General features: G+C 39.8%; 1 protein-coding gene and 1 pseudogene across 2 annotated transcripts; both read right to left on the bottom strand.

Annotated features, from left to right (window-relative positions):
- Positions 1–1544: 1544 nt before the first annotated feature.
- Positions 1545–22590, bottom strand: Znf18 (zinc finger protein 18). 2 transcript variants are annotated; one of them, XM_046420724.1, is made up of 7 exons: positions 22512–22590; positions 18230–18722; positions 16405–16594; positions 15916–16007; positions 7130–7214; positions 6347–6454; positions 1545–2820 (listed from the first exon to the last, which is right to left on the bottom strand). In XM_046420724.1, the coding sequence occupies exons 2-7, from the start codon at positions 18614–18616 to the stop codon at positions 2033–2035; spliced, it is 1650 nt and encodes a 549-aa protein (XP_046276680.1). In that variant the 5' UTR covers positions 18617–18722; positions 22512–22590; the 3' UTR covers positions 1545–2032. The 2 variants fall into 2 exon arrangements, with proteins under 2 accessions (XP_046276680.1, XP_058427580.1); XM_058571597.1 differs by having other exon boundaries at positions 18230–18698; positions 22512–22557.
- LOC131423128 (small ubiquitin-related modifier 3-like) lies at positions 7221–15894 on the bottom strand (annotated as a pseudogene).
- Positions 22591–26804: the final 4214 nt, after the last annotated feature.

Genomic DNA, 26804 nt, shown 5'->3' with positions numbered 1-26804 from the left:
GTCTAACCCCTACAATTTTCTGAGAATACAACTGTGAACAAGCAAGCAGGTTGTTTCTCTGTATCTCTATTATTTTAAGATCACTGAAGAGGGAGAAACTCTTCCTCTAAAAGTGTAGATGAGTTTTCACTACTCCAAGAGGCTATTTGGTAAGAAAAGTCTGGGAGGCTTTCCTCTGGGAGCATTATTGCTTCATATTCTTGCAGACTTTATTATTAATTGCTACTTAATACAGTGGTTCTTAAACTAGAGCAGGTATTAACAAGTCCTCCAGGGTACTGAGAATTTCTGATTTCATAGCCTTAACAAAATGACACTGCTGCTGGTCTGGAGGCCACACTTTGAGAACTGGATTTAAAACACCAAATTGGGCTGAGGATGTGGCTCAGTGGTAGTGTTTGCCTGGCACAAACAGGCCCTGGGTTCAATCTCTAGCAAAACACAACACACACACATAACCCAAGTCCCATAATTCTATAAATCACTGTTATACAACATATAGAATCTAGTGCCAAATTTTTTCATGATTTTCCTGCTTTCTTCCCTACAGATCTGCCTCCCCTTAAGTAGAGTTTTACTCCTCATCTTCATGCTATAAGGGAGTTAACAAATTGCTCTTGGACTCCAGGAACTCTAACTGAAATTGTGTCCCTCCTCCCCAACTAGTACTTCCCATTATTTACCAACATCCTCTAGTTTCCTTCGTATTAGTTAACCTGTCTTCAGAGAAACCGCTCTGCCCTTCTCATTAGCATCATTGCTCCTGACCCTCACCAAAACAGGGCAAGAGGGCCCCTCGAGAACACTAAGGTGGTTGAGGAGAGACATCTCACTGTAATGAAAGCAGGACACTTTGAGGCAGGCAGTTTTTGAAGACAAGGACAGTGGATGGGTTAGATAGATATGTTAATAAACCTCCAGACAGTATTAAAAACTAGATCAATACTATCGATTTCTTCCTAACACCTACTGGCAAAATAAGATAATAAAGATCATTTTAAAGCATAGAGCACAGTAGCAAATATGATAAACCAAGTAGCATGCTGGGAGAAAAAGAGGAAGTTTGAGGCACATGATCGAGTGGCAGGGAGATTCAAAAAAGGCATACCAAAGACAGATATAGCTGAGAAAAAGTTGTGCCCAGCACTGGTCCTGCACTCATGGCCTGAACTATAGTGGAGCACTTTCCTATTGGTGTGCTGAAACATTACAAACTTGTAGGTTTATATGGGCTACTCCTGAAGATCAACTCCCATTTACATTCTTCAATGGAAAAATATGTTTGGAGGATAGGGCATGGTAGTCCACACCTATAATCCCAGCAGCTCGAAAGGCTGAGGCAGGAAGATCCCAAGTTCAAAGCCAGCTTCAGCAATTTAGCAAGGTAACGAGGTAACTTAGTAAGACCGGTCTCAAAAAAAAAAAAAAAGCAAATAAAAAGGGCAAGGGTTATGGCTCAGTGGTTAAACACCCCAGGGTTTAACTCCCCGTACAAAAAAATATGTTTTGGGTTACAGTCAATGAACACTTCAGACACAGATACATTAGGGAGTGACTCAACCAAGTTTATTTCAAACCAAAGACACTTGAAGTTAACTTTTTTACCCATGTGAGCTCACTGGCCCTCTATGCCTCCCCTTCTGCAACAGGATACCTGCTCTAGAACCCCAATCCTCAAGGGCTGATTTGAGGTTCTTCCCACAAGCAGTGATTGCAGCCACTTGGTTAATCTCTCTCCAGGGAGCACTTCTAAAACCAACCTCTGAGTGAAACTTTGCATCGGGTCCAAAAGAAGAGATGGCCTGAAACAAAAAAACTATTCTTTCTCCTGATAAAGAAGCAAGAATTTAAGCCACTGTAAAATCAGATCCAGAGCTTGATACACCTTCTAATCCAAAACCATGTCCAGGTTCTCTCCCTCCAATCCATGAAAAGAGAGAACAAGATATCCTCTTAGAAATGCTGTTCCTCCAGGTGGGATTGAGCATTTTTAAAATAGAGCTGGGGACACACAGGGTCTGAGCGAGCATGGCTACTGAAAAGGCTTCTTTCCTAAGTGGGATCTCTGATGTTTGTCGAGGCTTGAGCTCCAGCTGAAACTTTTGCCACAGTGGGAACATTTATAAGGTTTCTCTCCTGTGTGAACCCTCTGATGTCTATTAAAGTTTGACCTCTGAATAAAGCTTTTCTCACAGATGGGACATTTATAGGGTTTCTCTCCTGTGTGGATTTTCTCGTGATGGCGCAATCCTGAGAAGTCACTAAAGCCTTTCCCACAGTAATCACATTTACAGGGCTTCTCTCCTGTGTGCGTTCTCTGATGTTTAACAAAGTCTGAGCTCCGCAGAAAGGCTTTTTTGCAGATGGGGCACTGAAAGTATGTCTCTCCGGTATGAGTTCTTTGGTGAAAAACCAACTGTGAATTCCTATAAAAGGTTTTCCCACATTCCCTGCAGGTGGGGAGTTTCTGGGCCATGGGGGCTAGAGGCTGCCCCTTCTGACTGGCCTCTCTTTTCTCCTCCAACCACATGGCAGACAGTTCTGCTGGAGGTGGATTTGGCATAGACTGACCTACTTGCTTCTCAGAACTCCTTCCATGAGGAGAGAGTTGTTCCCCTGCCCCCTCATCCTGAAGGTTTTCTGGTGCCTCAGGAAGATTTTCTCCTTCTCCAAAGTGTCCAGAGTCATCTTCACTGAAGAAGTCCTTCAAGGCAGGCTGAGGAAGTGCCTCACCCAAGGTGTGACATGAAGCAACCAGCGGTTCCTGGTCCCTGTGATTTTCCAAGTTCAAGTTCTCTTTGTCGTTCTCTTGTCTATCTCCTGAAAGAAAATTTGAAATGGTTCAATGTTATGCCCTGTTTTCTAACTCATCTCTCAAAGAAGGGGTCACCAGAAAATATTCTTCTTACCAAGATAGCATTAGTGAGACAAAAAGAAAACTGTCACGCAGCCTGATGCTCCACACTCGCTTCAACTGCACTGGATTCAGGACTATGTGTTTCAGCTCTAGAGCTAAGAACTTCTGAGTAGCAAATGAGGGCTCACAGCAGGCTTTTCTGACCCCTCCACAAATCAGCAGCAAGCATTTCTTAAGGGCCAGGAAAAGTATACTATGCACCAGAAGTACTTTTAAAAATGATCTTTTTTTAATCTGATTACATATAAAAGATAAATATGATCACTAAAAAGAATTTGGAAGGAGAAAAAAGTATATACAGGAAAACCAAATCACCAGATAGAAGTGAACATATGCTTCCTCCCAGACTATTTATTTAACCTATTGTAAATGCTATTTCAGATACAGATGATATTATATTGTATATATAGTTCTATATCTGGTTATGTAGCATTTAAATTGTAAAGAGTAGTACTGGTCAATTTAACATGGATTCCCCCATTTGCAAGTAATTCAAAAATTCATGAAATTCATTAAGATGTTATTTTCCTATGGGTGCAATGCAACAGGACTTCAGTGTAAAAGTAAATTCTTCAGTCTTTGCTTGAATCCAGTATTTACATGTGCTTTATTTTAGAGATGAGTTCTCACTCAACTCAGGCTAGCCTCAAACTCAGTGATTCTCCTTCCTCAGCCTCTCAAGTAGCTGGGCCTATAAATGTGGGCCACTGTACCCATTTACCTATGCCTTATGAACTCACATAAGCAGTCATATTTATTTTCTCATAATGTAGGTTTTCAATTATTTACTGCTTACAAATGCATATGATAAAGATTTTTATTTTGGCTGTAGGATTTTTTCAACTTTCATAAATTATCCCTTAGATCTAAAGAGGCTGTTTAACTTTCTCTTTCATGGATTCATGTCTTTCCAATTATCTGCCAGAGATTTAGGCTTCTGCTACAGAACTAGGACTGAACTTGTTTATCCTCAAAGCTTTAGAACATGTTCCACTCAAATGGCAAAGGTACTGTCACTTTTCTTTTAAGAAGTCTTTATAAATAGCATCTTAAAGAACTGAGTAATGGCCCATTAGGAAGGTGTCATAATAAACACATGAAGTATTTAAGAATCCTCTTACTGTGGAAATCTATGTTGTTTATTATGTCTTTGCTTCTATAAATATGCTGTGATAATCACTTTTCTTCATAAGTTTTTGCCCACAATTCTGCTTACCACTTTAAAGGAATTCTTCAAAGTGGAATTATTGTGTCAACGGGCATGAATATTAAAGCTCTTGACACCTACTGGCAACCTGATTTCCTGAACAACTCTGCCGTATTCTAGTATGTGAAACAGGGCAGAGGGGGAGCTGAATAAAGACTCAAATATTCAATGCTTTTAAAATATATGCCATATATAGAGGAAAGGGGCCAAGTAGAGGGAGAAGGAAAGGGAAAGGGAAATACTGGGGAATGATGTTGGCAAATTATATTGTTATATTTTGTGTGTACACAAATATGTAACAATGAATCCCACTATTTTGTATAATTATAATGCACCTATAAAATATGAAAAATAAATATATGCCATCAGTGAAAAAGGCATTTTCATTGTTTTAAATTTTAAATTCTTGGTTATGAAAGGATATATTTTTTCATATTTATGAGCTATTTTTTAATATCCCAAACCTGCTGTCCATTTCTTACTATGAAGTTATTTTTCTTATTAACCTGCTTTAACTTTTTCTATATTAAGAAAAATAACATAGAATGTCATTTATCTGTAATGTTCCTGAAAAATGTTTTTCTTCAGCATAGTTACCCTGATTCCATTTGGGGTTATTTTTATGTATAGAAGTTGTGGGGGATTTTACTTTTTAAAGATACTCAAGCCAATCAATCTTTTCCTAAATAATTTTTTCATCACTTTTATACTTATAAAAAATTTTCCTATCCAGTCACAATAAAAATATTCACTCATTTTTTTCTTCTTACTTTACTTTCATATTATATCTTTTAAAACTGTATTTCCAACTTATTTTGGTATAATACATTATGGTTTGGATATGAGGTATCCCCCACAGCTCATGTGTGAGACAATGCAAGAATGTTTAGAGGGAAAATGATTGAATTATGAGAGCTTTAACACAATCCATGAATTAATTCTCTAATAAGGATTAACTGAGTGAAAACTGCAGCCTGGTAGGCTGCGGTGCACCTTTGGGCTATATATTTTGTACTTGATGAGCAGAGCACTCTCTCTTTCTCTGTTTCTTGGTGTGTTGTCTTGAGCTGTTTCTCTCCACCACCCTCTTCCACCATGATGTTCAACTTCATCTTGAGCCCCAAGGAATGGAGCCAGCAGTCTATGGACTGAGACCTCTGAAACTGTGAGCCCCCAAATAAATTTTTTCCTCCTCTAATTGTGCTACTCAGGTCTTTTGATCACAGCAGCAAAAAAGCTGACAAAAAAGAGACATAAATAAAAACTAAATTCATTATTTTTCCCAAGCATCTTTTTATTTCCAGTCTTACCATTAAAGAACAGCTTAGAAGTAAAATTATGGTTGGTGTAGAGCAAAGGTACATGTACAGTACATACTTAGCGTGTGCAAAGACCTGGGTTAGATCCCCCAAATTAATAAAAAAAAAAAAAAAAGAAAAGAAAAAGAAAATCTTAGGTCTTAGTTGATGCTTTAGCAAAGAAAAATAGTTAATTAGACTACTGGGGCCAAGAACTGCTTCTCCCATCCTTTCCTTTTCTTCTTCTAGGGTTCTGGGATTTATTACATATGTAAAAGTGTGTGAACAGGGATGGGAGTGTATGTACTGGTTAGAAGTTTTGCACAATTGCCATGTTTTAGAAAAAGTATAGAAAGCAAAGGGTAACTGCCATTTTACAAAAGAATACATTCAAATTTCTTCTTCCCCAGTCTTAAAATACATGACTAATATGAATTATTTAATGACTGTTAGGTATGAAGAGATTAAAGAAAACATGTTTCTCTATTTGTTATTTTATTTTGCTGAGGGTAGGTGGTTACTATTCACTATAACCAGAATGAGAAAATTCTAGTTACTTTGAACCTTCTTGCTAGGATTGACAATAATGGTTGTTATAAAATCTTTTTTTATGGAGTTCTTGCTATATCTCTACAGGTCCTCAATGTGTAACTCTTAACTCTGAGAAACAAAGCTATCACAAGAGACAAGATTGATGACAGCAAATCCAATGTGTGTGTGATCTTCCTTTCAAGATTAAATATATGAATTAACAGCCCTATAGCCAGAGAAAAGGACACTTAACTTTGGATTCAAACCAGACTGGCCCAATCAGGCTAGGTCTAATCAATGGAATAGAAACTAAAGTCCTAATACATCCTCTTCCACCTTCAATTTAAGAACAGGAAATAAGAAAGGGCTCCAGAGCAATGATAAATCACTCACCTACACAAGTGAGTCGTGGGATCTTCTCACTGACATGAAGCTGCAGTCCTGTCAGCTCTTCCCCATATACTGTTGAATTAGTCAGGTCAGGTTTAGTGTTGGAAATGCCTGTGACAGAAAGATAAGCACGTGGGCCTTCATGAATGGGGATGTCTGGGAGCTTGAGCTGTTTCTCAAAGGAACACCCCAGCATGAAGGGAAATGTGAAGGCTCCAAGACCACTTAGGGAAACTTACCTGAGAATAGTGCATGGAAAAGGTTAAGACACCAGTTTTCACTATTAGACCAGGACATATGTAAAGGCCACAAAAACAAGAATCTGGACAGGTAACTAGCAGACCACTGTCAGGCTGGTGCAAGGATCGTGATAGAGATTTCACCAGTGGTTATTCTGAGGCAGTGTGATTTAGTAGGAAAGAGCCTGGACTCAGAGCCAATCACAATTAGTCCCATCTTAATTTGGCACTTAAGAGCTCTGTAACAATGAGCAAGTGCTGAGCTGGCACTCACTTCCATCATCTTTAAAGGGAAATACCCACTTCATAAATTAAAGATGTTACTGTACATAACTCTCAAAAATGTTCCTGAAATACAGAACACTTTCAATACAAGGAAGTTCTGACTATAACTCTGCAACTAGCTCTAGTTCCTAACTGTGTCTCTAAATGACTTCCTTTACCCACAGAACTTAAATTTGAGCAGATATCTCTGAGTGCAAAGAAAATGCCTAACAGTTTTCCATTCTTTCCATCTCCTTTTGTTAAAGCTGACCCATGCCCTCACCTCCTGAGACCATTTTCCCATAGGTCTCCAGCATGAGATCCCAGTATTGCTCCTTTTGACTGGAATCCAGGTGTCTCCAGTGCTCCTGGAAAAAATACAATGCTGTCACTCCAATGAAGGTGTTTAAACCAGCATTTCTTTCCTATAGGAAAGCTGACAAGAATGGAATATGCTGTAGGATCCTACTCATCAGCAGATCTAAGAACTTAAGGGAGAATGGGTCAAGAAACAAACAGGGAAAGGGGAAAATGACAATACTTCACATCAGTATTTTTTGTTTTGGTTAGGGCTTAAGTTCTGGTTTTGTGGGAGACTGCAGGTATTTAAGAGTGGAAAACATACAGGAGAAGCCTTTTCTATACTGTTCCTTTTTTTTAACTCTTTCAAGTGCTTATAGTATGAGTCTGGCAATAGAACCTGATATATTCATTATTTAATGAAAATTCAAGAAGGAAAACAAAGAAATTTAAAAGGAACTTGTTGGGAAAGCAAGTAAAAATCAGTGAAAATGTGAGAAGAGTCAATAGTGAAGCCAACTGTTTTGTAAGCCTTACTATGAAACAAAAATTGGTAGATTCAAGAGACAGATGTTGCAGCCATTCACCCCTGGAATTTCTCAACAGTTCTGTATGCACAGCCTAACATCAAATTAGTTTTATTCCTAGTCAGGGGAAAACCAATATGTTTTCTGGAGCAAGCTATCCCTCTATTATCCACAAAGCAGCCTTCTTTTCCCATGGAACCAGACTAGAAACAAAATTGGGAATGCCACCCAGCTAGGATTTACTTTTATAAATTCTAATTTCAATCTCTCCACTATGAAGTAGACCATTGGAAACTTGGAATGATTAGCAACCATCCTTTGGAATAGAATATATTGGGCTTCAAGTCCCAGCCTTGCTAATTTCTAGTTGTATAACTTCGAGCAAGTTACTTAACCTTTTAGAGTTCTGGTCCTCACCTAATGACAGTACTGAACTCAAAAACTTGTAGGGAGGTTTGAAGAAACAAGACAGTGTCTACTGTTTTCAAAGCACATCATACATTTCATTTATAGCAATCATCAGTTTATTAAATACTTATATGTATATGTATATATATGGATAACACACACACACACACACGTATTTGATTAATCATCACCTCTACTAGCACTAAACTCAAGAAAAGGACTTGGTCCTACTCTCCATATATTGTCAGGCTAAAATAAAGCTCTCAGACCAAGTCCTCAGTAGATGATTTATTATTACCATTCTCTGAAGTCTCCCGGACTCATCCCCAGGCTTTGCAGGAAAACGAAGGAAGGGATTCTGTTTATTTTCAGGGACCCTTAAGTTTATAGCCAGTCTTTATGTTGTAATAAGCCAGAGGCATAAATGAGGAGAGGAATGATGAAGTCATCTTCCTATCACATACAATACATATATCCCTCAGGAATGGCATTCTCATCCTGAAGCAAATCTGTCCTAGTCATCAAAGAAGGTAGTGTTATGGTTTGGATGTGAGGTGTTCCCCAAAAGCTCACATATGAGACAATGCAAGAAGGTTCAGAGGAGAAATGATTGTGTTGTAAGAGTCTTATCCCAATCAGTGAATTAATCTCCTGATAGGGATTAACTGAGTGTACTGAAGTGGTAGGGTGTGGCTAGAGGAGATGGAAATTGGGGTGTGGCCTTGGGGTACATATTTGTATCTGGCTAGTGGAGCTTCTCTCTCTGCTTCCCGCTCACACCTGTGAGCTGCTTCCCTCTGCCACACTCTTCCACCATAATGTTCTTCTTCTTTTTTTTTTTAACCAAACTATCTTTACTGTTTACAGTAGTAAAGGGTAACATAATGTACAAATTGGTGAACAAACAACAGAGCCAACAACATCCCACCAGAGCCCATACAGCAAAACAGGAAATGAGGACATTTCTGCAAGATCTCAAGCAAGCAAGGTGATGGGTCACTATCAGGTGACTATAAAAGGCAGAGAATGGCCATAAGCAGCAATGGATCCTTACAGGGCGATAGGCAGAACTATGAACATTTTAATTAGTATAGATTCCCAAATATCTCAGAGAACTGGAGTCACTGTTCTAACGCATAATTTCGAAACTTATTTGGACAATGGCAAAGTAAAAATCCATAAGAACACTAAAGTCACCTTTCTGTGGGTTTCTTTTGCAACCACACTTTGAAGCAGCTCTTTATAACATAATTGCAAATTCAGTGATATTTCATTTTACTTTATATAAAGACCATAATTATCTGTTAGAAGTAAACCTGAGGCCACGATACAATTACCAAATGAGAAATATGGTAATTATTTCCTAGTTTTGAAATGATAAAAGCTGGTTTTGGTTGTGCCAATCATTGCCCACATAACCACACCCAGGCACTGAGTGCAGAGGTGTCATCCTGGGCCTCAGACCCAGAGGGGACACACTCAGGAGCAGAAAGCACTTGGGCCTTATTACTGAAGGACTTATTTTGTTTTTTACCTTTGAAGAGTATTCCAGTATTTTGCCTTCAACTATACCATATGCTTGATAAAGTCTGTCATTTTCAGCTTTTAGAATTTTAATAATGCGCCTGGTGGAATTCCACCCCCAACACTCTCCCTCAGATGCACAGTGTGAACATGAGCTCTCCACGTGATTCGGACAGGTAGCTCCAGCAGTAACCACTACTCGAGGGGTGAGAGCCTGGCCACAGACTGAAAGCCAACATTTGGCCACAGGTTTGAAGGAAAACATGTTTTGAGAGGGGCAATGAACAAAACCAAGAACAAAAGCAAACCCAAAACCTTAAAACTCATTTCACAAAGAGAACAATGTGATTGGCCCAATGTAAGCTGTAGACTCATCCCTGCAGAGTTTTGAGCTGCACTTGAAGTGCTTCGAGGATAGTTTTGGTGACTGTCCTTGTCTTTCTCGGACTCCTCTGTGATCAGCGTGGTCGCTCACCATTCAATAACAAATGCAAGGATGATGGCAGGGTGCGGGGTGGTCCCTCTGGAGGCCATGCCTCCCGTCTGCTGCTGGAACATGTCGATGGTGTCCTCAACCTCCATCTCCAGTTGGGCTGGAGTGTCTGTTTCATTAATTGGTTGCCCATCAAACCTGAATCTAATCTGTCTCATTGACAAGCCCTGCCTCTCGCATTAGGCCTTTATCAGCTTGCTCAATGGGGTGTGCTTCTTGATCTTGAACTGTACTACTGAGCAATCCTGCCCCACCACCTTCAGGTTGATGTGGTCATTCTCCATCTTCACACCCTCCTTGGGCTTCTCCTTGGACATGGCTGCGTGGCGACAGCAGCAAGATGCAGAGGTGGAAGAGGCAGCGCAAAGCGGGTGAGTCACACTCTGGGCCCCGGCCGCTCTCCACCATAATGTTCTGCCTCACCTCAAACTCCAAAGAATGGATCTGGCCTTCTATGGACTAAGACCTCTGTAACTGTGAGCCCTCAAATAAGCTCTTCCTCCTCTATAATTGTGCTGATCAGGTCTTTTAGTCACAGCAGTGAAATAGCTGACTAAAACAGGTGGAAATGACTCAAGGAGAAAGGAGACACCAAAAAGTCTTGAATTAGAAGATGCTCAGCCAAAATAATTTTAAAAAGGAAAATCTGAATCTTTTAGTGTGGAAAAAGGCAGGAAGCTAGAACTATTAACTAGAACCACATTTTTAAATATTTTTTAATTGTCAATGGACCTTTATTTTATTTTTTTATATGTGGTGCTTAGAATCAAATCCAGTGCTTCATACATGTTAGATAAGCATTCTATCACTGAGCCACAACCCCAGCCCTAGAACCATTTTTTTTTTAAATTTTTAATATTTTTATTTTTTAGTTATCGGCGGACACAACATCTTTGTTTGTATGTGGTGCTGAGGATCGAACCCGGGCCGCACGCATGCCAGGCGAGCGCGCTACCGCTTGAGCCACATCCCCAGCCCCATAGAACCACATTTTTAATATGAATTTCAATTTAAAATGTTTAAAAGTCTGCACTAAGCCAGGGATACTGGTGCATGCCTATTATCCCAGTGACTGGAGAGGCTGAGGCAGGAGGATAATAAGTTCAAGGTCAGCCTCAACAAGACCCTGTCTCAAACTAAAAAGTAAAAAGGATTGAGGATATATAGTTCAGTTGTTCCTCTGGGTTCAATCCCCCATACCAGTTAAAAAAAAAAAAAAAGTATGAGCTGCTGGCAGTTTATTTTGTTAATGCTCTGTAAATAAAGCTATTTTAATAACTTCCTGAAGATAACCAGCCTGAGCAAATCTTGCTGTAAAACAGGAGTCCTTCGTCTTCATGGTCAGAACACTTCAGTGCTAGTAAAGAAAAGGACACAGCCACCAAGCTCAGTAATGTCTGACTGGATGGCCAGCTTGCTCAAGAAAGGACTTGGTCCTACTCTCCACTGCCTGTGACACAGTAGGCACTCAACATATATTGTCAGGCTAAAAAAGAGCTCTCATACCAAGTCCTCAGTAGATGATATATTATTACCATTCTCTGAAGTCTCCCGGACTCATCCCCAGGCTTTGCAGGAAAACGAAGGAAGGGATTCTGTTTATTTTCAGGGACCCTTTAAGTTTATAGCCAGTCTTTATGTTGTAATAAGCCAGAGGCAGAAATGAGGAGAGGAATGATGAAGTCATCTTCCTATCACATACAATACATATATCCCTCAGGAATGGCATTCTCAGTCCTGAAGCAAATCTGTCCTAGTCATCAAAGAAGATAGTGTTATGGTTTGGATGGTAGTGTTATGGTTTGGGCCTATTCCATGGGGACAAAAAGAATCATCAGTACAAGACAAAAAAGGATAGAAGCCTCAAAGCCCACAAGGGTTCATCAGTTTATTCAAAAGCCAGAAAAGTTACTTTCAGGAGTCTCTGAACAGTGTACCTCCAGCTTAAAGTGACACACTTACTCAAGGAGCTGCCAATATGCTCAAGAGTACGAATGAAGCCCCCACTTGAGACACAGAATGCAAATATTAGCCATCTTGCTCTTTTCTCTTATTTAGAGAGAAGAAAAAAAGTCCAACTTCCAAACAGCTCTGTTTTTGTGTGGAAATAGCACCATCTTGTGGATTGACAAGACATTATGACACCTGACTTCACAAGGAGTGCTCCTATCCTACATGTTTGAAAAAAAATATCTGGGAGGTAAATGCATCCATCCCTCCAGTATAGATGAGGGTCCAACTTAGTCATGGTTTCTGATGATAAAGTACTACTGTGTAGTGATAGTGACCCCACTTCTTTATTCTAGTATTATTCACAAAGCTCCTAATGCATGCATTAATTCAGAAGTAATTATTTATATTTAAAATTTCCTTCAAACTTCCAATGAATTCATTAAATATCAAGGTTTTTCCTGAGGCAGATAATTGTTTTTAGTTTAGGGGAGGGATGTTGGGATTGGATGGGGATGATGTTTGTTTGAGTGGTTCATAATCAGTTACTAGCTCCAGGTAGAAACATGTATATGTATATGTAATAGTCAATAATGGATTGGTGCTGCCAAGTATTCTGATCTTTTAAAGTTCTCCAGAATAGGAAATGGCTAATGTCTGTGTACTCCACTAGTTAAAACATGTTAATAAGTTATATATGACTGTCATAGGGATACTGTATGTAAGAGGCAATAATCCTCTATGCCTGATTGAAATATTTCACAGAATACCTCATGCATTCATCCATTCATTCATTCATTCACTCAGCTAGAGATTAAACCTTTGTTCTCATGTGCTCTAGCACTAAAGTATATGTCCAGCATCCCAAATCTTTTTCACCAAGTAACCTCCTGCTTAACATCTTGACTTGATTTCTGGAACCCTGATTCACTAAAAAAGGCATATTCCTCTCCTGCCACCTCTTTGTTCTCCTTCGCCAAAGATAAACTGCAACACTGGTATTCTACTTTCTAAGTCTCTCAACCCAGAAAGCTGAAACTCAGACCCTGGTCTAGATATGGCATTAAGGACCACCTATTATTTATAGCCTTCTCTATTTTTGCCTTTACTCTGAAGTACTTCCCAAAACAAGTCCCAAGAAGAGCACTTTCAAAATTTTAAACAATATTTCAATTGAGATGTATTGATTCCTGAAGAATTTTTTAAATCAAATACAACTTTTCAAAGTTAGTAATTAACATAATCAGCACCACATAAAAATAAACAATTACACCTATCCCAGAGACTTTGTTTTAAACCCAGAATAGAGTATCAGGAACTAGGTTCTCTTTCTGCATTGAACAACTAAAAAGAGAGACAAAATATATGAAGTGATGGCTTCCAGATGTTGCACATTAAGCAGAAAAGAGGTCCCTGAAAGCAAGCAAACAAACTGGGTCCTATAGTTGTCCAAACATAATTCCTGGAGAACCCAGGCAGCAGCACAGAAAGGAGGAACCCGAGTGGAGCCAGGAGGCCCCCAGAATTAAGCAGAAGGAGCTCAGAGTCTGAAGAGGTCTCTGTGGTTAGAGTTAGCAGGGCTGAAGATCAGAGACGAAGAAGCTGTACAAAGAGAGGTTGAGAGATCTACAGAGGGGTCCTCCTCAAGTCGGAGAAAAGGATCACACGAAAGAATCAGAGGGAACATCCAAACTCACACAGCTACTTCTACCAGCTAGAGTGGAAAACCCAGTAGAGTAAGAGGTAGAAGGCAGAATACTCAGAAGGCTACTGCCACAGAAGGGGGTAAAATTAACCCTATATTAAAGGCTTTTCTATAAAGTAATCCCACTTAGCCAGACATGGTGATGCACATCTGTCATCCTAGCAACTTAGGAAGGCTGAGTCAGGAGGATTGCAAGTTCAAGGCAGGCCTCAGCAACTTAGCAAGACCCTATCTTAAAATAAAATTTAACAGGACTGGGGTATAGCTCAGAGGTAGACCACTCCTGGTTCAATCCCTACTATGGCAAAACCAAAAAACAAAAGCTAGTAATCTCCGTTAATCCAAGTTTCACTTTCCATGGTTTATTACTCATAGTCAACTGTGGTCTGAAAATATTAAATGGAAAATTTCAGAAATAAAAAATTCATAAGTTTAAATTGCATATCATTCTAAGTAGCAAGATAAAAACTCTCACAAAACATGAATCATCCCTTTGTCCAGCATATCCACATTGTACACACTACCCACCTTTAAAGTCATTTAGTAACCATGTTGGTTATCAGATCCACTGTTATGGTATCCCAGTGCTTGTTTTCAATAACCCTTATTTTACATAATAAAGGCCCAAAATATAAGAGTAGTGGATATGTCAAAGAGAAGTCATAAAGTGCTTCCTTTAAGTGAAAAATACGAAAGTTTTCAACATGATAATTTTTAAAACTCATACGCTGAGGTTGCACAAGTTATGGCCACAGTGAGCAGTAAATATGTAGTCATTCACCTCATTTCATCTCATCACACAGGTCTTTCTTGTGTCATCTCACATCACACCACGAGGGTAAGAACAAAACAATAAGATATCTGAGAGACCACATCCAGATATATTTTATTACAATATATTGTTATAATTGTTCTACTTTATTATTAGTTATTAACTTCTAATCTTTCCTGATTTGTAAATTTATCATAGGCATGTTAAGGATATGAAAAAAAAAATTATATATGGTTCCAGGAATCCACTAGAGGTACTGAAACACATCTCCTCCAAATCAGAGGAAACCACTGTATAACAAATTTTGTCCAACCAATTTACTGCATCCCAGAGCAAAGCTCAAGAACACTTATGGAAATACAAAAATATCCACTATCCAGGCTGGGAATGCAGCTTCACAAGCACAAAATCCTACATTCAATCCTCAGCACAAAAAAACATAAATAAAGTTAAAATTAAAATTAAATAAAACCAGTGAGAGCTGGGGCTGTAGCTCAGAGGTAGAGTGCTTGCCTTGCACATGTGAGGCACTGGGTTCAATCCTTAGCACCACATAAAAATAAACAAATACAATAAGGATTTTTTTTAAGTGAGAATATATTAAGGTAAACAAAAAACATATACTATATGCAGAACAACGAAAATAAAAATAAGACTTATTGGCATGATTCCATTGTAAATAAAATCTGAGAAAGCACAAACTAATGTGCGGTAACAGAAAGTAGATCCTTAGTTATCTCAGGATGATGTGGGAAGGCAAAAAGGGACAGGAGAGAGGAAACTTTAGAGTGTGGTGTGTATATTTACTATACTGATTGTGGTCATGGTATTAGGACCAAATATGATGTCAAAACTTTCCAAATTGTACATTTTAGATATGTGTAGTCAGTTTGCTTATATTATTTTTACATAAAGTCGGTGAGTCACCTGTTGTACATTAGAAATAACCATTCAAATTAAAATGACTCCCATGAAAACTATACTAGGAAATAAAACAGATTTTTCTTTTCTTTTCTGTTTTGTTTTTGTTTTGTCCTATGTTACCCATTCTCAATTCTTCTAACTCAGGTTCCTGAATAGCCAGGATTATAGGCATGTGCCACCACACCCAACCAAGACAGTCTTGTCTTAACATAACCTAAAAGTAATAAAGAGATGACCATACTTGGGTAGAGACAGGATTTGCCAGATTCCTTTACTCCAGATGACAATTAGGAAACATTCTGTCTTAAGTAAAAACACAGAGTTCATTCTACATTTACTATAACTGTTACCCAACCAGGCCTTCCTGTTTACTCCCCTTCAGTAACTGTAACCCTGGCAATCCTCCTGCCCAATGACAAACCCTTGAAGCCTGGTTCCAGGGAAGAGAAGCAGGGACCCAGCTCACCTGAGGGGCAGCAGGGAGAAGTGCAGCTCCAAAGTCCTGGTCTCTAATGAGCCTTTCCTCAGGTTGGGCAGGAAGCTGGGAAGCAGCCAGAGCTGCAGTGAGAAAAGGAAGTTTTCAGAATCTAGATGTTTTCCTTAACCACTCCCCAGAGAGTACAGAAAATAATCCCCACAAATTAGAACAATCCATTCTGCTATTCGAATTTCAGGATTTGTGTTTACCTCCTAACAAATTCCCCCACCAAACTTCCAGTTTTCTTTCTTTCTTCCACTTTCTGTCCTCAGAACCAAAATCCAAATGGTCTGGCCTCAACACAAAGTGGTTTAAAATACAAAATTGAATCTCTATGTCAAACTGGTACATGTAAATCTACCTTTTCCAAACTTTCAGGGACAGTATATCATTTCAACTAACACTAGGCCTACTGACCACAATCCCTAAATTTCTCCAAGACAGCACCACACACCACCATGGATAACTGCTCCTCACCTAATTCTGGTTCCACTTCAGATTCCTCTTTCACCATGTGACTGAGCAGCTCCCGAGGTCCTGTGGATGTACTCTGAAGTCCCAACTCTGGAGGTGCCACTTCAAGCTGGGGCTCCACTTCACCCACCTGGCATATGGAGGATTCCTTCTTCTCAGATAAGATTTCCTGTCCTAGAACTTGAATGCTGATCTAGAGAACAGACAACACTAATTACTAAAGGATGCAGAGTTAGGATTTCTAAAGGATATGGAGCAAGCCTCCTGTAACAGACTGGAAGATAGTCTTCCTAGAAGATATGGAATAAGTAGAGAAAGAGAAAACCAGCTTCTACTTTTAGTCTAGCAGGAACCAATGAATGGACTATCAGAAGACACACTAAAAGCTAAGGCCTGAATCAGCCTAGGAGACCTCTAAAACATGCCACTATATTGTTTCTACTAGACATTCTCCACCAATTAAAATTCAGGTGTTTTTTAATAACTCAAATGTTCTAAACATAGAATGGGCAGGGAGACTTTATCTTCAATCCCCAATGGCTTGAGCGTTGAAAGTCACAGAGTCAGAATTAGGTGAGGTATGAAGAAATGCAGATGTGGTGTAAAAAACATAATTAAGACAGGTCTAGTGGCCCACATCTGTAATCTCAGCTAATTGGGAGGCTGAGGCAGGAGGATCACAAGTTCAAGTCTGAGGCAGGCTGGGCAAATTAGTGAGACCCTGTCTTAAAACATACAAACAAACGAACAAACAAAGGGCTGGGGATGCAGCTCACTGGTAGAGCATCCCTGGGTTTGATCACCAGTACCATAAAAAGAAAAAAAAAAAAAATGGTCTTTGTCCTTGATTCCTGGCATACAGCTCCTAGAACCCTTGTAACTTCCTAAAAGAAATGTCTTTTGTTATTCATAATGGCCTTGTCAGCCATACCAGAAGTTATGCCAATGAGTTAACTATTAGTGATAGCTTCAGGATGAAGGTAGATTGACAGAGAAACTAACCATGTGAAGTATAAAGAATTGAAACTTCAATGCCCGGATATCCTAACTTCTGGAGAAGAAATTGAAGATCTTCAATCACCAATGGAAAATGATTTAATCAATTGTGTAGAAACAGTGAGACCCTCATAAAAACTTTTTCTTTTATTTTTGTTTAATTTTTTTTTTTTAGATATTGTTGGAGCTTTGTTTTATTTATTTATTTCTATGTGATGCTGAGGATCGAACCCAGTGCCACACACATGCTAGGCAAGCACTTTACCACTGAGCCACAGCCCAGCCCTGATAAAAATTTCTTAATGTTGGAGCTCAGGGAGCTTCCACGTTGTTGAATTGACTGAGGAATTATTAAGGTGGCACACCAGGAGAGGGGAGGGAAGGGAAACACCCCATGCACCTCTCCCATTTGGCTGCTAGAGAGTTGTATCCTTTATAGTAAACTGGAAACAGTAAGTATAGTGCTTTCCTGAATTCTGTATGCCATTCTAATTATCAGATCTGAAGAGGAAACTGTGAGAACTGCCCGATCATAGCCAGATTTTCAGAAGGACAGCTCATGCCTGGAACTTGAGACTGGCATCTGAAGTCGGGGAACAGTCTTGTGGGAGTGGGCCTTTCATGGGTGGTATGTGTGCTAACTCCAGATGATGTCAGAATTGAACTGAAATGCTGAATGCTCAGTTTGTGTCAGAGAATCAGAGAATTGGTTTTTGGTGTGGAAAATCCCACACATTTGGTGTCATAAATGGTATCAGAAATAAGACAATATACGGGATGAGCACCAGAAAAGCTCTGTGCTTCACTCACAGATAATAATACTTCTGCTTACCCACTGCCACAGTCTCCGCGGATCTCCTTTTAAGCTCTCCACAAGCGTCACTGCTTCTTCTCCACTGCCTGGACACTGTTTCCGCACCCACATCTGGATCTCTCCAGGGAGAATGGTCAGAAACTGCTCCAACATGAGAATCTCTAGGATCTGCTCCTTGGTATGAACCTCTGGCCGCAGCCACTGGAAACAGAGCTTTCGAAGTTGTCTCAGAGTCTCGTGGGGCCCAGACAGCACCTGGTAACGAAACTGTCTGAAGAGCTGGCGTGCAGTCTCAGGGCTGGAGAGCTCCCCTTGAGGGGCAGCATCTGGTCCAGAGAATGAAAAGTCTTCACTCCTCGACAATGAGGGCAGCAGGCCTAGGGCCTGCCTCAGGTCAATGGGCATTGTCTGGCTTCACAAGTTCTTTTAGGAGAAGTGTTTCTGAGGTGGGATTGTCTCTGGGAAGAACCAAATCCTCTCAGGAATGCTAAAGAGAGGATGATACTGAGTGCTATACAGAGGAGAAAAACACATTTTCACAAAGAATAATGCATATGTCCTACCTGAATAGCCCTATGGTCAATCATGGATCTTTTGAAATGGCTCAACATATTCTATTTTGAAAGATGCAAACTTGAAACCTCAGAGCAAACTTGATACCATTATCTAAAGAGCCAGCATTGCCCTGATGTTGCATAATGTTCTCCCTTGGTCTTCAAATGTCTAGACCATGTAAAGAAGGAAACGCATTACATAAGCATTTTCACTATTGGTTTCCAGGTAAACAGCTCTTCTGCAAAACATTTCTGTATCTGCAGGTTATAAAATGAAGCTGGACAAAGACATTCATGCCCTAGGAATATAGGCTGAAAGGATGAGCTGCTTCCATAACAGATGAACAGGCACCCTCTGCTTCATGCTCCCACTATGATACATATACCATGCCACCACATGCCAAAGCAACAAGGCCAAGTGACCATAGGTTGAAAACTCTGAAACTGTGAGCCAAAATAAACCTTTCCTCTATCTAAATTGTTTATCTCAGGTATTCAGACACAGTGATGAAGAGATGACTAACATAGAAATTCAGAAGATAGCTACTGAGGAGTAGTAAGTGACAAGGTTAATATTAATATATTTAAGCAGAGTCCAGTGGCACACACCTGTAATGCCAGCAACTTGGGAGGATGAGGCAGAAGAATTGCAAGTTCAAGGCCAGACTCAGAAACTTTGTGAAGCCCTAAGCAACACAGTGAGACCCTGTCTCTAAATAAAAAACAAAAAGGCTTGGGGACGTAGCTCAGTGACAAAGCACTCCTGGGTTCAATCCTCAGTAGAAAACAAAAACAAAAAAATATACACATAGTGTATATATATATTTATTATATATATATGTATATATTAAAAGGATCAGTAACTTCATATTTCATATTTCTGGTTAACTTTCATGCAGGTATTCCTAACAATTGATTAGTAGTCAGTCTGTAAATGTTATGATGGAGCAAAAAATCATCAGTCCTCCATAATACTAATGGCAATAATCAAAACACACACACACAAAAAAAAGTCACCTGGATTTCTGGTTGAATCAGAGATCAGTACACAATTCTAGCTTTTTTAATAGCTGCATTTTTCTTGAGGTGTAATAAGCAACATTCTTCAAAAATAATTCTTCCTTATCAGAATATCATTTAAAAATCAAAAAAGAGGAGGATGGCCCCATAAGCTCTTGGGATAAGGGTTGGATTGCAATCAGTATGATGAAACTGCAAGGTTTAACAAGGAGCAGTTGTGACAGTGTTAAAAGCAAAAGACAGAAGCCAATTAATAATGAGAAACACCAGAGTTTTCAACAATCCAGAATGAAAAGACTCCCTTAACAACTAAGAGGAAAGGTTTATTGGGCTCACGGTATCAAAGGTTTCAGTGCAAGGTCAACTGGCTCCACTACTTTGAGCTTGAGGTGAGGTAAAGCATCATGGCAGAAAGGCATACTCAACTCATGGCAGCAGGGAAGCAACATCAAAAACTGCACTAAATATAAACAGACTAAAAACTCAAATTACAAGACAGAGTTTATCTAATTGTAAAAAGCAAGACCAAATTATATGCCATCTGCAAGAGACAATTTAAATATAAAAATATGGATAGGTTGAAAATAAAAGGATGAGAAAAAGTCTATGCAAAGAGCAAACATAGGAAAGTTGATATGGCTAGTATGCGACCAAGACAAAGAGAAAAATAAAGAGTCATTTCCTTATGAAAAATAATTCATGAAAAATAAATAATTACTGTGGCTGTACTAGTACAGGTAGATGTCATATGAAGAGAAATAAAAAGACTATTTCAGGGCTGGGGGTGTAGTTTAACAGTACAGTGCCTGCCTAGCATGCATGAAGCCCCAAGTTCAATCCCTAGTTCTAGAGGACAGGGGGTGATATTCCACTAGAACAAATAATTCAAATCATCTAGAACACATAACCCTAAATGTGTATGTATCTAGTAACAATTCTAAAGGACAAATCTTCAGTGTGAGTTGGAGATTTTTATACCCTTCCTCAGTAACTGATAAATATGCAAAACCAAAAATCAATAAGATACAGAAAATGTGAATAACATTATAGCCAACTAATTAACATTTACAAGACACTAGACCCAACAACTGCAGAATACACACTGATTTTTGCATAATAAACACTATCAAAACAGATCATATGTATGATTAAATTTCGAAAGACTGGAAACTTAAAAGTACATATTCTCTAGCCACAGTGCAATTAAATTAGAAATGAATAACAATATTTAGAAATATCCCAATTTATGGGAATTATTAAAATAACCCATAGTCAAAAAATATATAGAAAAGAAAATTAAAATACATTTTCATAACAAATGATAATAAAAACAGTATCTCAAACTTTGTGGAAAGCAGCTGAAGTATTTCTTACAGGGAAACCTACATTCAAAGAACTATCTTTAAAAAAAAAAATGAATGAGGAACTAGGAGCATAGCTCAGGGCTACAGTACTTGCCTAGCACGCTCAAGACCCTAGGTTCAAGCCTCAGCACCACTTTAAGAAAAAAGGAAAAGCGTAATATATGTATTACATAAAATAAAATTTTAAAATGCTTATGTACAAAAATCCTTCACTATCTACATGAATTTGGCTTCTGAGTTTTAAATAACAAGTGCCAAGATTTCAAATAGCAAGATACTGACGTGTAAACTTATTCAAATTTAGTTGTTTCCTGAATTATGACAACAATTTTGATAACATTTAGGAGAAATGCCATTAAGGGGAAAACTATACATCTTAAATAATATTTAAATCTGGTCTTAATACACACTATTATAGTAGTAAGAAAAACGTCTTTTTAAGTTTCAAAATTATTTCACTTAATAGAGGGCTTATGAGTTTATAGCCCATCGACTTCCGGAGGATCTGCTCCCATTAGTTACCAAAAAAACAAACAATAACACCTAAATTACCTACCACAAATGCATACTTGTTATTAAGGCTTTAACAAATCAGAATTTTTAAATGTGCACCTATATATAAGCTTTATTATAAGTTACATGGTTACACATATAAGTAACCATTTGTTGAGCAGCTATTATTATCCGCTATTACACTCTGCTCACGTTATTTCTGATCTTTACAATCACCCTGCAAGGTTACCTATTAAAGTTCACAGATATGGAAACTTGGAGGCTCACAAGTGAACCAAATTCTAACCTAGAAAGTGCTAAAGCCTGCGATTAGGGGAGGAGCACTGCCAACGTTTTTTTAATTTGGGAGGCTGGCGGGGGGCACTTTTAGGGTTGTCATAAATGGATGGGGGCAGCTACTGGCATTTAGTGCCTGGACTGGACTGTGCTAACCACTGGAAGGGTCTCCACCCTGAGTCCTCTCACCCCCACCGATAGCACCCTGATGAGAAAGACCCTAGGCTACATCAGGTCGGTAGCCCTCCTCCTGAGGCTCATTTTTCAGTCGTCCGTGGAAGGCAGCAGGGACGTTTTCCGTCCGGGCGCACAGACCCGGCAACACCCCCAGGAGCCGGGCCAGGTCGGGTTGCAGGCGTGTCCCCCGCACCCGGAGTCTAAGAACAGCCCGGGCAGCCCCTCCCCCGCCCTCGCCGCGATCGCGCTCCCTGGCGCACAAACGCGCGCGTCCGCTGACTCCGCCGCCGCTCCGGGGGGCCCGCCTGAGTCTCTCGCTGACGCCGGGGAAGCCAGGCCCGACACGGAGCGACCAACAGCCGGGCCAGCCCAGCCCAGCCCAGCCCACGAGCTCACCTCGGCCCGCGGCGCCGACTCGGGCGCACTTCCGGGAGCTGGGCAGCTGCGCGCGCCACCGATGGAGAGCGAAGCGCCGCGCCGGAGTGGGGCGGGGCGGGGTTAGAGGGGCGGGGCCTCGGAGCCGGAATTGAGGTTGAGGCTCCGATTGGCGGCCACTGAGCCACGCCCCATGGCCTCGCGCCGCAGCCCAGGATCTAGGCTGCTGTGGGTCCGCAGCAGAGCCTAGGCTGCCAGTCTTTCCTTCCTCCATTCATTCAAGCTTGGTGCATTCCTCCACTGCTCTCCAGACAGAAGTCGCTCGCCTACTCTGTTCAAGGCAGTAGGCCAAATACTGCGAAGTCTCCAAAGATAATTCTCTTGCCTAGCGCAGACCCCTTTGCTCAGTCTCTCATCCAAAGATGACATTTGCCATTATTCATGGTTTTTACCCCAGTGTCTCTCGCTCCTCTCTGCTATTCTTGCCTCAGTTGGCCTTCCTGGAGCATTTAAGTTGCCCTAATCTGTTTTGCTTCTCCTCCAACTGTCGTAAACTATGTGTTTCTTGGATCTCTCCTTCCACTTTTCATTCAGTGTTGCGCTGAAGTGAGGTGCCAAGGTCCCTTGTCACTTGTGTCTCTCTCCTCTTTCTCCTCTAACCGCCCCTTCTCATTTTACTGCATTTACGAATCTACGAATGTCATTCTTGACTCCTCCCTCCCCTTCTTCCACTTGACAACAATCACCAAGTCCTCAGGTCTGGGCAGACACCTTGCCCTCTTTCCATTCTCACTACCTCTACCTGGTCTCGATTCCACATCATTTGTGACCCTAAGACTTCTCACCAGTTTCCACCCTTGTTGATTTCCAGGCCTTCCCTAGCTGGCCCACAATAATCGTACTCAAAAACATCAGTATAATGAAATGTTCTCTGCCTGTCCCATGTTCAGAGGAATTGAAGATATTGTCTCCAGGGAGGTGGCATGATTTCTTCATATACTTCTAAAACAGACCAGTAGAAAAGGATTTGACATACTCTGTAGGTCCCTGGGGCCAAACAAGGCCAAATGTATGAAACCTGAATGGAATTTTCCAATATTGACTTGTATGTCAGTGCTACTTTGTGAGCTCCTGAGGACAGCATAACTAACAAGTTACAGGACATTTATATGGATACTAGCCTTGGGTGTTACTTCAACACCAAGGTGCTTTCCTTCTAGGTAAGCAAAGAGATAAGATGGTTTAGAGGCAAAGATGATGTTTTATCTTCAACAGTAGTAGGTTTTAGCTGATCGGTATCCAAAGACACTAGCAGTACTTCAAAAGCTTTATATGGACCATGTACCCTTTTGTGAACCTAATGGAAGCTTTAAGACTTTTCCCAAGCATGGTGGTGTATGCCTGTAATCCCAGCAGCTTGGGAGGGTGAGGCAGGAGGATCCTGAGTTCATGGTCAGCTTCAGCAATTTAGCAAATCCCTGAGCAACTCAGCAAGACCCTGTTTCTAAATAAAATATTAAAAAGGGCTGGATTTGTGGCTCAGTGATTAAGTGCCACTGATTCAATCCTGGTACCAAAAAAAAAAAAATTAACAAGGAAGGAAGGAAGGAAGCTGCATATAAACATTTTATTCTCAAATTCAAGGATCTAACAGATCTCTGAAGGCCATTCTTGGAACCCATGAACCTTAGGCTGAGACTTCTAATACTAGCAGACAGTTCCTGCTAATATGGATATGACACTTGACATTTAATAATTTATTTATATACCAGCAATTTGGGAAGAGGCTTAAAATTTACCTTCATTCTGAACAAAGATATTTATTAAATAGGGAAACAGGCATAAGGAATACTGAAAAGGTATCATCTACTTTTATTTATTTACTCATTCAATAAATATCAGATGCCTCTTCTGTGCTCAGCACTGTTACATCAACTGTGTATAAAATTACACAGACAAAGTTCTGGCCCTCACAGGACTTTATATTTTGTAAAGCAAGCTAAACAATTAATAGATGCACAAGTAATAATAAACATTTTGGGTAATGATGCATTGTGGGGAAAATACATCAAAGTAAGGAGGATAAGTAGTGAAACTGGACTTTTGACATGAAATTGGATTCTTTGTTTCAGCTATTCTTTTTTCTGGGTTCTTGTCTTGTAAATTTGAAGAATAAAACCCATGGACAATAACAAAAGAGAAGAGTAGGAAAAGTAGGGTTTATTTAACTGAGAAGAGAAGAGACAGAACTGCAATGTGGGAGGGGAATTGATAGCAGGAAAATGATTCAGTAAGAAATTGTATTGCAGAGGAAAGGAGGGACAACTACTGAATAGTTAATTGTCCTTGAATAGAAGAGATGTCAATTGTTTCATAACAAAGTTCTCAGGCACTCATACAACTTAGATCATATAGAAAACCCATAGGAAGCCAGGCATGGTGGTGCAGGCCTGTAATCCCAGCAGCTCAGAAGGCTGAGGCAGCAGGATCACAGGTTCAAAATCAGTCTCAGAAACTTAGTGAGGTCCTAAGAAATTTAGCAAGACCCAGTCTCAAAAACAAACAAATAAAAGCATGGCTGAGTTTGGGGCTCAGTAGTTAAGCACCCCTGGTTTCAATTCCTAGGACCAAAAAATAAGGAAACAAGCTTCATGGAAGTGGAGCTTAAAGTCAAAAATTACAAGCCATGCAAAAAATAATCCATCATCTAGAGATAAGGGGGAATGGGGAAACGTTGATCAGAGGGTACAAAGTTTCAGTTAGGAGGAATAAGTTTTATAGATTTATTGCATAGCATGGTGACTATAATTAATAATGTGTATCTCAAAATTGCTAAGAATAGATTTTCATCATTCTCATCTCAAAAAAATGTATGAGATGATAGATATGTTATTAGCTTGCTTTAATCCTTCACACTTTATACATAATAGCAAGATATCCCATTGTACCCCATAAATATATACAATTATAATTCATTAATTAAAAATAATAAATTTTTTAAATCCATCATAAATGGCAGTTACAAAAAATTGAAAGAAGAACCTGTGCCCCAAGAATTAGAAATAATAGAGCAATCTGTATGCATGAATCCCTGGTTTCAGTTCCCAGCACCAATAAGTAAATAAATAAATTGAGCAATCTAAAGGAGATTTTTAAAATAAAAGTTCTGAGTTGTTCAAAGACATGAACTAGAAACCACAAAACAAAATTATGAGGAAAAAGGGTAAAAAAGGAAAAAAAAACTTCAGGACCAAGAAAGTGTGTGTGTGTGTGTGTGTGTGTGTGTGTGTAACTAAAAGATATTTACTTTTTAAATTTGAAAACAAAATGTATAACTGAGATTCAGAGATCCTGCCTAATAAAAAGCCTCACCCAGCTGCTGACCATAATTTAAACTCTGCTTTTTCTGACTTCAAATACTAGTGTTTCAGTAAATATTTTTGTCATTGAGATCAAAAGACCTGACAAGAACAACATGGAGGAAAAGTGTCTCTGGGCTCCTGGTTTCAGAGGTTCAATCCATGGCCAGTTAATTCCACTGCTCTGGGCCTCTGTTGTTCTGAGGTGAGGCAGAACATCATGGCAGAGGAACGGCAGAGGAAGGCAGCTCGGGACATAGAAATCAGGAAGCCCTGAGAGCTCTGCTTATAGGGGACAAAATAGAAAACTCAAAGACAGCCCCCCCACCATGTCCAGCCACACCCTACCTGTCTACAGTTACCAGCCAGTTAATCCCTATCAATGGATTAATGCACTCATGAAGTTAAGGCACTATACCCAATCATTTCATCTCTAAACATTCTTGTGTTGTCTCGAGTTTTGGGGGAATACTTCTTATCTAAATCATAACACCCAGGATCTCCCCTCTCTACTGCATTTGGCCCCAAATAAAGCAGAACAGACAGAACAAACTGTTTAAAATGATTGTGTAAGAGATTTTACACAATCTACTATGAGATTTTTAAATTCATACAAAGATGAAGTTAAATTGTATGAAATTATTATGAGCCAGGTCAGTTATTTCACCAATTCTCAGAAACCTAGGAGCAGAAATGTGAAAAGACACATTTGAACTGAGAAAGAGGTTTAGATTGACTCAAGATTAAAGGTACATGGATATCATTAGAGGCAATCAGTGCAGGCTTTATGGAAAGGGCTGACCAAGGGACTGATCAGGGAAAGGAGACCCAGAACAGAAACCTGTCCCAAGTGCTCTGCCTCTGCCATTAAGATGTAGTTTGTATCCTGTTGACTTCTTTGGAGCACACAGTGAATTGGCAGAAGTGAATTGTCTTCTATGGGCCATTTGGAAAA

The sequence above is a fragment of the Marmota monax genome, unplaced genomic scaffold (assembly GCF_021218885.2).
Source record: "Marmota monax isolate L192 unplaced genomic scaffold, Marmota_monax_Labrador192_F-V1.1 WCK01_AAM20220418_F8-fsc00274, whole genome shotgun sequence".
Lineage (NCBI taxonomy): Eukaryota > Metazoa > Chordata > Mammalia > Rodentia > Sciuridae > Marmota > Marmota monax.
This window is presented reverse-complemented; position numbering and strand designations above follow the sequence as displayed.